General features: G+C 36.8%; 1 protein-coding gene across 3 annotated transcripts in view; it reads left to right on the top strand.

The window, feature by feature from the left end:
• The window catches only part of pkn2b (protein kinase N2b), a 66,714-nt gene extending 50,272 nt beyond the window's left edge, over nt 1-16,442 (top strand). For 2 of the 3 annotated variants that reach the window (XM_067372913.1, XM_067372912.1), the window contains exons 9-22: nt 1,406-1,549; nt 1,646-1,721; nt 4,222-4,399; nt 4,653-4,779; nt 6,065-6,186; nt 6,294-6,369; nt 6,573-6,664; nt 10,632-10,808; nt 10,895-10,957; nt 11,044-11,120; nt 11,215-11,357; nt 14,531-14,638; nt 14,825-14,905; nt 14,998-16,442. In XM_067372913.1, the coding sequence (XP_067229014.1) occupies nt 1,406-1,549; nt 1,646-1,721; nt 4,222-4,399; nt 4,653-4,779; nt 6,065-6,186; nt 6,294-6,369; nt 6,573-6,664; nt 10,632-10,808; nt 10,895-10,957; nt 11,044-11,120; nt 11,215-11,357; nt 14,531-14,638; nt 14,825-14,905; nt 14,998-15,201 (1,668 nt within the window). In that variant the 3' untranslated portion in view covers nt 15,202-16,442. The remainder of the gene's footprint in view (nt 1-1,405; nt 1,550-1,645; nt 1,722-4,221; nt 4,400-4,652; nt 4,780-6,064; nt 6,187-6,293; nt 6,370-6,572; nt 6,665-10,631; nt 10,809-10,894; nt 10,958-11,043; nt 11,121-11,214; nt 11,358-14,530; nt 14,639-14,824; nt 14,906-14,997) is intronic. The other variant, XM_067372914.1, reaches the window with a different exon arrangement.
• Nucleotides 16,443-17,221: the final 779 nt, after the last annotated feature.

Here is a 17,221-nt window from a genome sequence, read left to right as displayed (position 1 = left end):
GATGGATGGCAAGGGAAGTTTACAAAATGAACGTCAGTTCCAGACCATGGATGCCCTTCGTGAAGCCATCTTCCCCACATGGAGCAACGTTCCCACCAGCTTCCTGGAAAAAGTCACATCAAGCATGCCCAAACAAATGTTTGAAGTGATCAACAAGAACAGTGGGGATACTCAATACTGAGTCCTTTTTTGACACTTTTAGTTCTGTTGTGGGTGTTTTTTGGGCTAAGGTCTTAAACTTTTGATCAGCTGATAAACAGCCTTTTGAGTTTAAATGCAGTTTTCAATAAATTGCCTACTCTCTATTTTTTGTCTCTTGTTCCTGTTTCTTCTTTTGGCATTTTAAAGCAGTACTTACAACCTGTTTATGATCCAAAAGCGCAAATTGCGAATACTTGTAATGTTTCCCCTGGTCTTAAGATTTTGTTCAGGAGTGTATTAAGAGAAAGAGTTCATTTCTGTAGCGAACTAACAAACTTTGGACACTGAATGGCTTTTCTGAGGTAAATGCTACATGACATATTGTTTACAAGCTTTCATTGACGTCTTTCCGCCGTTGAAACACTGATTGAGCAATTATACGAGATATGACCATTTCAGTAAGTTGTACTGTATCTTTCAACATACCTTCAGATGTTCTTTCATGTTTATTCTTTAACTAGTATTAAAGAAGAAGAGATGATCGCGTTCACTCGCGCTCCACACTCGTGCTGCCGGTTGAACTGAGGCGCCTATACAGTGATCTGTACCGCATCAAAGCGCGTCAAAACGGCATTTTATGTTTAAATTTTGTGATTTTGTGGACAGAATTTGAAGGATGACACTTTGTTTCTTATCGAAAGTAACAAAACACAGAGCGTATTGCGATTATTGGTGGTTAGGCTACATTGTTGCAATGTAATGCTTCCGTACACATGTGCACTGAACCAAAAGCCCTGTACCGGAACGGTACCGTTACACCCCTACTTCCTAGAAAACATATAGGAATGCTCTGAACAGAATTTTTCATATTTTCATAAATTCGTTTAGGTTAAAACTACTTACGTACACTACCGTTCAAAAGGTGTTTTTTTTTTTTTTTTTTTTTTTTTTTTTTTTTGCACAAGGCTGTATTTATTTGATCAAAATATTGTGAAATATTACAATTTAAAACATCTTTTCTTTTTTAAAATGTAATTTATTCCTGTATGATGAAGCTGAATTTTTTAGCAGCCATTACTTCAGTCTTCAGTGTCATATTATCCTTCAGAAATCACTGTAATATTCTGATTTGGTGATTTAAACGGTTAAACTGATGTGCTGCTTGATATTTTTGTGGAAACTGATACATTTTTACAAGATAATGTATACAGTGTGTATGTACTTAATATGAGATATTAAATGCTTTTTTTTGGTTGGCATATAGTCTCGTGAACTGGAGATAGCCGTGTATTGGAGAGACTGGCGCTCACTGTGTGCTGTGAAGTTTTTACGGCTAGAGGACTTCCTGGACAACCAGCGTCATGGCATGTGCCTCTACCTGGAACCGCAAGGAACACTGTTTGCTGAGGTAATTTAATTTTTTCATCACACACTGACATGCAATATACAAATTTGATGGCCTTGTTGTGGATATTTGAGATTTTCTTTGCCTCTCTGGACACAGGTTACATTTTTTAACCCAGTTATTGAGAGGCGACCTAAACTACAAAGGCAAAAGAAAATCTTCTCCAAACAGCAAGGTAAGATTATGAAGTGGCAAATATGCCTTAGTGTTGAGAAGGGTTGACATGTTCGCTCAAACAGATTAGATTAAGCAGCCTTAACACAGTTCTGTGGTTCAATATTGTTCTGCTGTGGGGCCAGTGTTTACACGGTGAAGTCAGAATGAACTTTGACCTTCTTGTTTGAACTTACTTGAACCCTGTATTTACAAAGGAGGAGTATAGCTGGTTTAAGCTGTGTTCCAAAATCTCATGAGCTGCCTAAGTAGGCAGCTGCCTTCTAAGAAAGCACTTTACCATCAAGGAATCCCCATAAAGGGTCAGTTTGGATCTGACAGGTTAACTTATAGGTGTCACACAAATGTTCTGCATGTGAGACTCGAGTCTAAAGTTTTAAGCTAGCATGTCTCTAAGCTAACAGCCTATTCACATCAGCTTAACTTATAAGTACATAGAAAAGAGAGAAGAGAATAGAAGAATCTTATTTGGTGGCCAGCTTTATTCACAATGCAATAGAAAAGAGATTAGAACACCCCTCTGGGGAGAAAAAAAAACAAAAAAAAACATGAAGGATACATGCTATGTTGTCTCAGTGTGGCTAAAATTAGGTACTGTATCTTGGAGTGTTCACTCTTGGCAGGTTTGGTTTGATCATTGCTCTTTTTAAACCCGATGCGACCCTAAAAAGCACAGAATGCATTACAGTTCAGTACACACATCGGAAACACTGTCTTCTTGCAGCAGATCTTTGTAACACAGGAATTCCTGAATCTGTTTTGACTCTTTTTCACATTTTTTAAGCTCTTTGTGAGTTCTCAGCTGGTAAAAATACCATAATATGTACACACATACAACGAGCGCATTTGCCTTAGCACACAGCATTGATTTGGATGCTCAGTAAGTTCCATCACAAAATATGTCATAAGTACAAAGTTCTGTCATGAAACTCTAGATGGCACAGGCTAATAGGTCCTTAAAGGGATAGTTTACCCAAAAATGAAAACTATTCTATGATTTACTCACCCTCAAGCCATCCTAGGTGTATACGACTCTCTTCTTTTAGATGAACACAATCCGAGATATATTTTAAAATATCCTTAGTCCTTCAAGGTTTATAATGGTTGTGAATGGTAGACCAAATTCTGAAGACAGAAAAAATGCATCCATCCATCCATAAAAAAAAAAAAAAATGAATCCATACGACTCCCAAGGGTTAATAATGGCCTTTTGAAGCGAAGGGATGCGTTTTTGTAAGAAAAATATCCATATTTAAAAGTTTATATATTCAAACAACTAGCTTCCGTCGACTTGCGCCAAATGAGTAATCTTCTGACGCGATGTATGACGCAGGATGTAGGAGTATCATAAGCTTAGATGCCTCTCACGGTTCAAACAAATACGGCTGGGCAACAAACTCAAGCTCCACTTCTCTTATATCAAAATCCTCTGACATTTTTCTTTAAAATTTCGTGATTCGTGACCAGTGTTTTGTTTTGCTCTCTCCTCTGCGTTCATCATTGTGTCATTGCGTCAAGTCAAAGGTTGCTCTTCCGCCCAAATTAACATGCGCAGTATGCGTACGGTCATCCACCGGAAGCTCGTTATTTTAATTTCTAAAGTTAAAATATGGATATTTTTCTTACAAGAACGCATCGCTTCAAAAGGCCTTTATTAACCCTCCATAACCATTATAAACCTTGGAGGACTAAGGATATTTTTAAATATATCTTGGATTGTGTTCGTCTGAAACAAGATAGTCATATACACCTAGAATTGGCTTGAGGATGAGTAAATCATGGGATTATTTTTATTTTTGGGTGAACTATCCCTTTAACTCAACCTGCTTGCAATCAAATAATTCTCAAAGGGCACAGCTGATTGGTTCCTGCTGTATCATAAAGTGGATTTCATTCATTCCATTAATATCAGTAGCCAGTGAGCTCACGTTCTCAACCTTCAAATACTTGGTTAGCATTTGCTGTAGCAGTGCAGTGCGCTTTCAGAAACCCTTCACCTTCCCCAGCTCCACATGTATAGATCTGCTACGGTTAATTCATGTACGCTATATTGTGCAGCAACATGTCTTACTTGCTCCATCAGCATGTCGTGTATGTATTGGCAGTAGCAAGTCCCATTCTTGCTCTGCTGCAACAGCATAGTAGATCTATTCTGCCAAAACCAAATATATCAACATTGTTACACCCATTACCATGCCAAAACCCTCAAGAGAGTTGTCATGACAGAACTTTTGGTTTGTTTGTTTATTTAGGTTTGGTGTTAAAAATGACAGTGAACACTAAGCGAACCAGGACTAATGTATCGTCTTATTTTTTGGTACAGACCAAAAGAACCAAGAACCACTGATCTACAATGTGAACACATCCTTAGTTGTATAAACCCTGCCAGAAAACAAATGCTTTAAAATACTACCTCCATAGTAGCGCACCAGGTTTTGGAACTAATGTTATCTTCTTCTTAGAGGTTTCTTCATCTCATATATAAACCTTATTCCTCTTAGGTAAAACGTTCCTGCGTGCCCCTCAGATGAACATTAACATCGCCACCTGGGGCAGGTTGGTGAGAAGAGCCATTCCGTCAATCAATAACTCATTCAGTCCTGGGGCGACTGATCTGGGCTCAGCATTGAGCCCTGAAATGGCACCAATCGGCCATCCAGACGCACACTCCCTACCAAGGTGCATATATGTACAAATTCATTCCATCTCACCCACACAGACTCATTTCCTAAAAGAGCTTCAGTAACGGAAAGCCCTCAAACTATTCTGCAGTCTTTGATAAACAAAGACCAATCTGTCTGGAAACATAATTGGTTTTCTATATTTAGATAATGAGATGACTTAACATTCCTGCTCTGTATCCCAGTGTATGCATTCCATAATGTTACTATTGCTATGGCGCAACTTTTATAATTTGTCTTCTCGTCATCAGCGACCCCACTGTGACCAAATTAGACTTTGACAAAGCATCCACCCCTCCCTCAAAACGGAACTCCATCGAAGTGGAGATAGAGGAAACATCACCAATGGATAAGATTTCAGATAGAAAAGAGGTGCAGGTAAAGGAGTGGTTGTATCAAAGGGGTAGTTTAATCATTTACTCACCTTCACGTCAATCCAAACCCATCTGACTTTATATGTTCTGTGGAACACAAAAGGAAGTGTTGATACCACTCTTTTCCAAACAATGAAAGGGGATGATGATCACCGAATGTAAAGCCCTCAAAATGACCAAAAGCACCATAAATGTAGTTCATACAATTTTTAAGTCACATGATTGCTTTTGGTAAGGAAAAGAAATTGAACTCAATTTTATTCACTGGTTAACTTCACCACAGCTCTCAAATCTCATTCACCTTCATGTATGTTTAAAAATAGCACGCTTAGTCATGTAAATGAAGCAAATGAAGACTTTTTGGTCTATTCATCAAACAAAGCTATCATATGGCATATGTTTTATTTATTTATTTATTTTTTTTTTTTTTCTCATTTATGGACCTTGACTGCCCCTGTTGTGCCCAACATTCTTTTCTGTGTTTGATGGGCAAAAGTCAGGTCATATGGGTTTGGAACAAAATGACGATGAGTAAACAATAGCCACGTTTCCATTACAAATTTGCGCAAAACTTTTGCGATTATTTTCTGAATGTCGATAAAAAAACTATTGCGAAATGATAGCGATTCCATTAACCGATGTTATGTGACTAAAACTCTCACAACGAGTCATTTTCCCCTCGCGATTACGTCATTTTCTAAGAGATACTTCTTTCTGAGAGCTTTATTTGGAGTGTAATGCCACGGCTTCTGGAAGCCCTTCTCACTCATATATGCTTTCCTGGGTGCTTTTCAATACTCCAATGGATGCTTTATTTCTTCGTTCCTCCATCTTCTGATCTGGAAACCTTTTTTTTTTAATATATATATATTTTTATTATATTCCATTTCAATTCTATGAATGCACCGTGAGGAGGTGAGGAACAATACTCCAACAACTAATACTGTTAGTTTCTAGTATGTTAATTATTAATTGTTAATAGATTAATACTATTAGTATTAGATGTCAAACTTGTAAATGTGAAAAATTTGTTTTCATTGCAATTTTGCGAAATATTACTTTTTCGAATTGCTTGATCAACCACTTCAGCTTTTTTGCAATATTTGGTAGTTTTTGCGAAATTCACGTTTCCATTGAGCGTAATTTCAATTCGCAATTAAAATTTGCGCAATTTGAAGGGTAATGGAAACACAGCTAATGGCAGAATCTTCATTTTTGGCAGAGCTGTCCCTTAAGGGCAGTTCTTTTGCAGTGGTTTGGAATGACTCTTAAGTGCCTCTTGCCTACAGGATGCCCTAGCGACCTTTGACTTCCTGAACAGCACAGTAGCTAAACCAGATTATGACAGTCTGGTTGAAAATGAGCAGCCTGACCTGGAACTAACTGCAGTTCCACAAAAAACTGAAATAAGGTAGTCTGTTCCCCATTTCTTGATGACTGACATCATGGCTACATACAGTATAAACACGCATACATTAACAGTAGTCACATGCTCAAAGTATGTGTTCATGCTTTTAGGGAAGAAGAGGAAGTTCAATTCAGTTTAACAGACTTCAAATGTGTAGCTGTTCTGGGGCGTGGCCACTTTGGAAAGGTAAACTTTGTTCTTTCGCAATAGTCGGTGTTTGTGTGCAATAAGGCTAGGTCTGTAAAATTAGCAAATGTGCCATAAATGTTCAGTACATTAACCATTTGTATTTCGTAACTATGTAATGTATTGTAGATTATCTCTACATATCACCATGTGATTTCTGCAGGAGACAGTTTTATTGTCTCATCTCTTTAATTATTTAACAGGTATTACTTGCTGAATACAAGACCACTGGAGAAATGTTTGCCATTAAAGCTTTGAAGAAAGGTGACATTGTTGCAAGGGATGAAGTGGACAGGTAAAGGCTATGTATGTGTGTTTAAGTAAAATAAATGAACAACTTTTGTAGAGACATCAGTAATTGTATACAGTGGGAACTATTCTGCTTCTGCTTTATTTTTAAAGCCAAAAAAGAGTTGATTGTCAAAATGACAAAATGTCCTTTTTGAATTTAGTCAAATAAGTATATCAACTTATATGTACCTTCTCTTGCAGAAGTTTTTACGTTCCCCTGAGAAACTTTTTGAACACCAGGTTTATCAGGGGAACGCAAACATTTTGCAAGCCAACACATTTTTTTTTTTTTTTTTCTTCCCCCTATCACCCTGTTACTTTAGGGCAGGGATGGACAACTCCGGTCCTGGAGGGCCAGTGTCCAGCTGAGTTTAGCTCCAACCCTAATCAAACACACCTGAACCAGCTAATCAAGGTCTTTAGGATTAGTAGAAAGTTATAGGCAAGTGAGTTTTTATCAGGGATGGAGATAAACTCTGCAGGACACTGGCCCTCCAGGACCGGAGTTGTCCATCCCTGCTTTAGGGGCTCTGTAGTATTTTAGTGTCACATTCATTCATTTTAGTTCATTTTAATCTATCTTAAATGGCATAAGTTCATACAAATTTTAGTTGACATTTTAGTTGATAATATGCAGAATTGTGAAATGTTTTTATTTATTTATTTATATATATATAATTTATTTATTTGTGTATGAGACTGAAAAAATATAAATAAAAATATTATTCGTCTAATATAATCTATATACATATGTAATGTTACATACATTATCAGTTTTAACTGTTGACATTGTATGCATTTTGACATTCAACATTCCATTCCAAAACAGCATATTTTTCATGTTTATTTTGCGTACAGTGAATGTGGCTATGTTAACTGACAGACTAAATGAATGTGTGTACTTTTATAAATGCATTTATTACACTGCAGGACTGATTAAAAGTTGACAATCTTAAATATAGCACCTTAAGTTCACCCAAAAATGTCATTTCTGTCATTAATTACTCGCCCTTATGTCATTCCAAACCCACAAGACCTTCGTTCATCTTCAAAACACAAGTTTTATCTCCTATAGAAAGAAACAAAATAACCACATTCAAGGTCCAGAGAAGTAGTAAAGACATTGTTAAAATAGTCAATGTGACTTAGGGCTGGGCGATGTATCGAATGCTTTTGTCACGCGCATTTCTTCAGTAAAGCCGGTTCCCTGATTGCCGCTAAATCGCCATCACCTGCTTTCAAATGAAGCGGCATTTAATAGACAGAGCCGTAGTTCACTGATAAGACACGCAATATCGCGTTCAATATCGACGGCGATACATATCGATATTGAACGCGATATTGCGTGTCTTATCAGTGAACTACGGCTCTGTCTATTAAATGCCGCTTCATTTGAAAGCAGGTGATGGCGATTTAGCAGTAATCAGGGAACCGGCTTTACTGAAGAAATGCGCGTGACAAAAGCATTCGATACATCGCCCAGCCCTAATGTGACTACAGTGGTTCAACCTTTAATGTTATGAAGTAATGGAAATACCTTTTGTGCGCAAAAACAAAACAAAAATAATGACTTTATTCAACAATTTCTTCCCTACCCTGTCAGTCTCCTATGCAGTTGACACAGTGCAACGCTTCTGTGTTTACAACCGAGCGCCGGCTCAGTATTGATTGACACTGTTCTCATGAGCACCACGACGCATACGTGTGCTGCTGACGCAGAAGCCGGCCAATACAGAGTCGCGTTCTGACCAAGCGGCAACCTCCCCCAGTCTCTCGTGAAGCCAATACGGAAGTGACTTAAACTGCGATTCATCGACTGGCCGCTAGGGACAGGCTCCGAAAGAGAGCAGAATCTCATTGAGTTCCATGTTAAATTGGCCAAGTTTATAGCAGAAAAAAACGTTTACAAGTTGGTTCAAATTGTGGTTTTGGTCTATGCTGCTAATTTTGCCCTTCAACTCTGAGGGGGGTGAATTTTTTTATAACTCTTCCGTTTAAAATATATTAAGCCTTAAAGTTCTGCATAATTAAGGGCGTGGTCACTTGAGTGAGATTTCCGCTGCTGTCTGTGAGCCGTCATGTTACCTCAGCAGCTAATTCCAGCTGCTGAATTTGGCATCTCAGCCGTATTTGTGCTTTTTTTCTCGATTATTTTATACAATTATTAAATATGGCTTGCTGCATAATATTCGAGACTGATGTGTGTCTGTGTAGATGTGCATGCATGGGGAAGATAAACAACACACGTTGTTGGATCGTGGCATTGGCTGAAAGTGTTGGTTGTGAGATTTACTACAATGACAATGGCGGGAGGATATACAACTCTGACAGCACTGCTTGGATATTATAACTAAAACTGCTGCACTATTTTGAAAAAAACTACTTTGGACACGGGCTCATTTGTTTGTTAGATACGATTGTATAAAGTTTTACAACATAAACGCTGCTCAGATTGAATCCTTTCTTGAAGAACGGTGACAGAGCAGATCATACAGAAGAAATGTGAAATGTTTTTTGTTTTGCAATGGACACTCATATTTTACCCAAGTGCCATAGATTGGATTCATCTCGCGATCTCTATTATAAAGGTATGAAGTCCCATTTGATTTGCCATGTTGTTATTTGCACACCCAACACAAATTACTGGTGTTGGAGCATCTATATCTTAAAAAAAAAAACACTGTAGATTAACAGTAAACCTTAAGAACTTTCTAATGATAAAACGTATCTTCATTAATATTTTAGATTGTATCGAAGATAGATAGATGGCTCCTTTGCCTGCTAACATGGTCACGTCGAGCTAGGCGGGCGTGGTTTCAGCAACCAGTCACATCAGCTCCAACCACGTCCCGCCTCTTTGCCCATTTTCAGTTATCCGGGAGTGATGTGCGGTGACGCGCTGCTAAGATGGCAGCGGCCTCATTTTCGCTTCAAAACTGCTGTTCAGAACTCTATGGGTGACGTCACGGATGCTACGTCCATATTTTTTACAGTCTATGGTTCTGACATAAAACATGGAAGCTTTGCAATGTGTCTTCAATGTAAACTGCGTAGGAGAATGAGAGGGTAGAGAGGAAATTGCTAAATAAATTAGTTATTTTTGGTTTATTTTTGCGCACAAAAAATATTCTCGTCGGTTCATTACATTAATGTTGAACCACCATTTCATTGCTTTCGATGGGAGATAAAAAAAATGTCTCGGATTTCATCAAAAATATCTTAATTTGTGTTCTGAAGCTGAATGAAGGTCTTATGGGTTCGGAACAACATGAGGGTGAGTAATTAATGACAGAAATTTCATTTTTGGGTGAACTAACCCTTTAAGTATGTACACTGCATTACAAATTATTATACAATTGTCAGTAAGATTTCAGTACAATAAACATTCAGATTTTAGTTTTTCTAAGAAAATGTTTGTTCGTTTATTTCTCCATGTCTTTTTAGATAACTGGTATCAATCTCAGACAAAATTATTTGCCAGATCTATGGAAACCCTACTTAGAGGTTGTTCCACATTATTAAGCAAGTCACAGTTCTCATGCAATATGAGGAGGAAGAAAGATCTTTCTGAAGATGAAAAGCATGAAATGGTGCAATGTTGTGCAAAAGGCATGAAAACAACTAATATTGTGTGAAACTGAATGGAGATTATCGAATTATCATAAGATTTGTGAGTGATTTAGAGCACAGCAGAACTCGGTCATGAAAGTTCCTGTCAGATCTGGCAAATTATTTTATCTGAGATTTATACCAGTTAGCTAAAAAGACATGGAGAACAAACATTTTCTTAGAAAAACAAACATTTTCTTAGAAAAACTAAAATCTGAATGTTTATTGTATTGAAATCTTACTGATATGTCAATTGCATAATAATTTGGAACGCAGTGTATGCCTATTTTAACCAGAGAAAAAAAAAGGAATTGAAATGTTTTTCATCAGCTATCCATTTACACTAACTATTAATATCACAGCCTCATGTGTGAGAAGAGGATCTTTGAGACGGTGAACAGTGTGCGGCATCCATTCCTGGTGAACCTCTTCGCTTGTTTCCAGACCAAGGAGCATGTGTGTTTCGTCATGGAGTACGCAGCAGGAGGAGACCTGATGATGCACATTCATGCAGACGTGTTCTCTGAACCTCGTGCTGTGTGAGTGACTGAGTTTACTATTGCTGCTGTCACTTTGACATGATTGTTTGACCTGATCTGAAATGACTTGGTTTTTATTTCCTCAGTTTTTATGCTGCTTGTGTAGTCTTAGGGCTGCAATTTCTGCATGACCATAAAATTGTCTACAGGTAAGTGCCAATCCTGAATGTAAAAACCGAAGACTTTATGAATGTTCTATGAACCACATGTGATCACCTTAAATTTTCTTCTGCAGGGATCTGAAGTTAGATAACCTTTTGCTAGATACTGAGGGATATGTCAAAATTGCTGACTTTGGTCTCTGCAAAGAAGGTAGATAATGTATTTCTATTACTAATGTTTGTGTGATTTTATGTGGCGTTTGTCATTACTGTGAGTGTAACTCATTCCATCTCCTATCATGTAGGAATGGGCTTTAAAGATCGTACTAGTACGTTCTGTGGCACTCCTGAGTTCTTAGCACCTGAAGTTTTAACTGAGACGTCATACACACGAGCGGTGGACTGGTGGGGTCTGGGAGTTCTCATCTTTGAGATGTTGGTTGGAGAGGTATGATAGATGGATGGATGCTTGATTGATCCCAAGGGGAAAATATAAGACTAGTTAATAATTTATCATATCACAATAAAGGTACACTATTTAACAGTGTACCCTCTATCGGTTAAAAACAAAAGTGCATGCATTTTGCGGAAGGACGTTGTTTTGGTTGTGCCTCGGCTCTGCGTGACAGTGAAGATGAATATGGTTCACAAAATTATACTACATTAGGCTTAAGAGATATAACCAATTTAGATGAAAAGGATCTCAAGCTGACTAGCTGAGGACGCTATACCCATTAATAGACACTGTACATCCTTGAAAATAAATTCCAGCACAGTCCTACAATAACCGTAATGAAATAAACCTTCACAGTAGATAATGCTTAACAATGAATCCTGTGAGAGAGCTACATGTGTCAATTTATCTGTTAAAAAAAGGCATCTCCACATCACTTTTACAACATTTCAAATCCTTCAGTTTCTCGATTTACAGATATGATGAAACACGCACGGATGAGTGATGCATGTATGCAATTTCTTGTGAAAACCATCCCGTCAGGCCTAAAATACAAACACTTATAATAGGCTTACCATAGTGAATCGGGGTAAGACAAAAACACGTTTTGGAAGAAGGATTGATGGTGTAAAGACATTTAAATGTGACTTTAGAATTTAACTTATTGTTTATTTTAAAGTATTTCTGTCTGAGGTAGACCTTACAAATGATCTGTTTACACATTTCATTTGTGCTATTTGCCATCTCGCTGTTTTTCAGCATCACGCTCTTTGAGCACCATGTTTTTAAGACAATGTGTCAAGTAGTTAAAGATTTCTGCATTATGTTCCATTTTGTTGCGTCCCATGTGAGCGGCTCATTCTGTGCTGTCTCTTCTCACTAAGTGTGGTTTAGTTTGGTGCGTTGCCCATGGTGATTTCTCAAAAAAATGCTTCAATCTTAAATGACAAATTTACATTAGGGTTAGGTACGGAAGAGGATTAGGGCCAAGCAATAATAAAAAAAAAAAAACATCTCGAGATTAAAGTTGTTAAATTTTGAGAAAAAAAATGGTTAAATTTCGAGAAAAAAGTCTAAATAAAATGAGAATAAACTCGTTAAATTACGAGAAAAACTCGTTAAATTTCTAGAAAAATGTTGAGAATAAAGTCATTAAATTACAAGAAAAAAGTCTTTAAATTACGAGAACAATTTTGTTAAATTATGAGATAAATGTCGTTAAATTTCGAGAAAAAAGTCTAGATAAAATGTTGAGAATAAACTCATTAAATTATGTGAAAAAAGTCGTTAAATTACGAATTAGTTCTAATAATTTAACAACTTTTTTTCTCGTAATTTAATGACTTTATTCTCATAATTTAATGTTTGTTCTCAACATTTTATCTCGACTTTTTTCTCGTAATTTAACGACATTTTTCTCGTAATTTAATGACTTTATTCTCATAATTTAATGTTTGTTCTCAACATTTTATCTCGACTTTTTTCTCGTAATTTAACGACATTTTTCTCGTAATTTAATGACTTTATTCTCATAATTTAATGTTTGTTCTCAACATTTTATCTCGACTTTTTTCTCGTAATTTAATGATTTTATTCTCATAATTTGACTTTATTTTCAACATTTTATCTCGACTTTTTTCTCGGAATTTAACGACATTTTTCTCGTAATTTAATGACTTTTTCTCGTAATTTAATGACTTTATTCTCAACATTTTATCTTGACTTTTTTCTCAAAATTTAACGAGTTTTTTCTCGTAATTTAATGAGTTTATTCTCAACATTTTATTTAGACTTTTTTTCTCGAAATTTAACAACTTTAATCTCGAGATGGTTTTATTTTTTTATTATTGCTTGGCCCTAATCCTCTTCCATAGTTAGGACATTGACGGCACTATTATTAAATGATTATTAACTACAATAATTATAATAAATGAAATTTATTTATTATAGTGATAATACTGACAAGTTCATATTCAGTCATATAGAAATAAAAAAGCTCTAAAATTAACCTGTAAACGCATGCGATTTCATTTTTAAAGTTTAACACGTTAAATATATATTTACGCGTTTAACGCATCATCCTTTTTTTTGTCATCCTTTTGCTAGCATTACATTTATATGATCAAGCTCTAATTTATTCAAGTGCTATTAAACCATTCAAGCGCAATAAGATGAAAGAAAATAAATTAATTTTGTACTGGTGCGGGGTTTGTGAATCTCATATTGTGTATCTAATAACAGAGCTGTGTAATACTCATGACCAGAAAAGCGAAAGCGGCGCCGGCGACTCCGTCATAATAAAAGTTATGCTGCTCGCAATCGCTCCAGCAGCTTCATTCAGCTCCCACAACACTCGGTCCTGCTCTGCTTCATACTACAGTAACGTTAATAATCGCATCCATGAACATGATTTGTTCCCGACTCCAATCCCTATTCTTTTGCACCATCTGTTGAGATGGAGACCACATGTCCCAAGATTCCATGCTCAAACTTGTCAAGCTACGCCTTTGTTTTGAATAGGTTTCTAGCGACCTCTAGTGGACAAAATTATTACATATTGCACCTTTAAGTTAGCTGTTACACTTTCTCCAATGGTAAGAGATACAGACCCTCTCATCTCCCTATTAAATACAATATCTGATGCGACCGCAAAGGGCACTTTCACTTTCGCGTTCAAAGGGGCAGGGGCTCAGATCCGCGTCAGATCTTAAAGTGACCTAATAATCCTAATTAATCTATATTTAATTTATAATTTATGCAGTGAAGACTTTAAGTGTTTGATAACTTGATTACATTGCTTTGTATTTCTTACCTATTAGATCGGATATTTAAAATACACTGTCTTTATGTTGCTTCTACATTAATTTGGAGATTAAATGTGAAATTATTACAATACAAAAATATATTAAAAAAAAAAGTTAAGTGCGATTTAATCGAGATTAATTACAGAAACGTGCGATTTAATTATTTTTTTAACAGATTGACAGCACTAATATTAACTTCTAAAGATACTTTTCTTTTGATTTACTTTATCTGTAATATGATTCATATTTATTTTAATTATATAATCATTTTAAAAATAACTGAAATTGTGCATTGAAGTCATGTAATTGTAAATGACATGGAGAGATTGTGTGGTAATGGGTTACTTCTCATTTTATTCTCAGTCGCCATTCCCCGGTGATGATGAAGAGGAGGTGTTTGACAGTATTGTTAACGACGAAGTTCGCTATCCAAGATTCCTCTCCACGGAAGCCATTTCCATAATGAGAAGGGTGTGTTTGGACAAGTCCTGCTTTGGTTTAACTATTGTCTTAGACTACACCTCATTTTATTGTATATGGCAATCCTTAAAATCACAACACAGCTTATTACAAAAATGCTGTTCTCTTTGGTAATGGCACTTAGCATTAATTTACTGGCTATGTTTATAAGCTTAAGACATTCTTCTCCTTATCCAGTTGTTAAGGAGAAATCCAGAGCGGCGCCTTGGCGCAGGGGAAAGAGATGCGGAGGAAGTGAAGAGGCATCCGTTTTTCAGAGTAGGCCATCTGTTTTACCTCTTCTTTTTTATTTTTTACTTTCACATGTCACCGATAAAGTCCTTACCACACATTTGTTTATTCTCCCTCAGAATATGGATTGGGTTGGACTGCTGACAAAGAAGATCCGGCCTCCGTTCGTGCCGACCATCAAAGGCCGCGAGGACGTTAGTAACTTTGATGACGAATTCACCTCAGAGGCACCGATACTGACTCCACCTCGTGAGCCGAGGGTTTTGACAGTCGGCGAGCAGGAGATGTTTGCAGACTTTGACTACATCGCTGACTGGTGTTAACCCAGATCCTCATAAACCTTGATCACACATGCTCAACACTGAACCAGCCGGAAATACTCCCTTTCTATAGGACACAATAGAGAAGAAACCGCTTTCCCTCTAAGCTCGTGCCATTTAAGGGATTGGTAATAACGTGCTTTAAGAAACGAGAATGAAGTGGTTGAGTCTTGGTAGCCCAATGTGGCATCTTTTCATTGTCAGAGCACTGGGACACTGATTAGTGACCGTTACAAACTTGTGAGGATTCAACAGGATCAACTGCAGCTTCTCTCTCCATTTTCCACACATTTTCTCTGCTTTCAAAGACTAAAATGTGCCTATTGTCTTCAGATTTTGGGGGCAGACACACAACTGAAGATTTGAACCTGACCAAGACATCAAATTGCAAATTCTTCACTCCATAGTAGAAACGTATCCTCTTACAAGAGGAGCAAGTTCAAGGAGAGTTATGTTGAATAATTTATTTTCATGTACTCCCTTCAATGCCTTAAATTCTTTACAGGGCTTCCAAACAATAACTATCAGGTACAGACAACCTACCAAAGCGTTCCTGCCAAATGTTCTTCTTCCCTTTTTATTAGATTAAAAAAAAACCTTGGCCAAGAGCACAGATAAATTAACTTGAATTTTATAAAGGTAAAATGAGAGAAAGCTGCGATTTTAATTAATCTTTCAAGAATTTTTCTTTTCTATAAAAGCATCCTTGTACTCTAATCATCAAAAGAAATGTAAGTTATAGTTTTATACTGTATTTTTAGAATATTAGCCATTTGGATCTGCTGTATGTTATGACAATGGTTATACACATATATATGAATTGTAAGATTATCATTTTGGAGAGGGCAGCTCAAAGTTGAGAGCAATTCTGAACTTTTCAAATGGAATGTAAAAATGTATATTCATGAATACAAAAAAAATGTATATTTTTGGCATGTGGTCATGCCAAAGCAGGCTGTATGTTTTATTAGTTGACATTTTTTAAAAAAAGGAAATTTGTAGTCTATTTCAGATCTTTGTAATTTTACAATGATTTCTCACAATTTAGCCATTTTGTGGTTGTATATGTCAACATTAAACCACCTTTAATAGAAATGGTTTCATATGTCTGTGATTACCATTCGTACTTGTTAGACGCATTTGTTCCAACAGTGAACTAACCCCTCTCCTGAGGTAGCTTATGATGGACTCCTGCCAACAATTCCACTCAAGTGTATCATGAAACCTTCCTCAAATACATTCTGTACAGCAACTGACACCTGGTTTCTGTCTGTTCCTCTTGGTAAGACCTTCACAGAAAAATGTGTTCGTCTAATGAAGACACACACCCATACTATCAACCAAGTATGTTTACATGCACTTAAGAATTAGACTTAAGGCGGACTAAAACAATGTGTTGTCTTTTTAAAATGTAGTGTAAACTTGTCAGCCTGAAATTGTGATTTATCAGGGGGTTTTTTTCTTCAAAGTTTGACTAATACACGCCATAAGCATGCTTTATATCAAATAGGCTACAATAGTAATGACCCTATTGGCTCGCCAAACCGAAAAAAAGTGTTGAATAGTTCATATATCTGATTACAAATTGTGACATCTCGGACAGATAGTGTTGCTCGATTATAACTTTGCATTTAAACGGGCTGTCTGTTAAGAAACAAGGCGATTTTACTACTTAGCGATAATGTGATGAATGTAAATCTTACTACAGGTGGACGATGACTGACGTACCTGTCTGGTCAAACCTGTTGGTCTAGTTTTAGTACTCGCTGTTGCAATGGGTTTTTGTATCCGTGACAAATGCAAACCGGTCTAGAGAATTTACCAATAAGCTAATTTTTACCGTTTCCTGCAGTGTGTGGCATGTTACAAATTCGCTGTGAAAAAAAGCAGTTGTTTGAGTCACCTCACCTGACTGCTGGGAGGAAGAAGCAAACTATCGCTCTGCGGGTCTAACTGGTCCTGTCTGGGTGTGTATTACATGAGTAACTAGGCTTTCCCATGGAAAGCTTCATCCTCTCTGAAC

This window comes from Chanodichthys erythropterus, chromosome 21 (assembly GCF_024489055.1).
Source record: "Chanodichthys erythropterus isolate Z2021 chromosome 21, ASM2448905v1, whole genome shotgun sequence".
In the NCBI taxonomy this organism is placed as follows: Eukaryota; Metazoa; Chordata; class Actinopteri; order Cypriniformes; family Xenocyprididae; genus Chanodichthys; species Chanodichthys erythropterus.
Note: the sequence above shows the minus strand (reverse complement) of the source record. Positions and strands in the feature narration are given on the sequence as shown.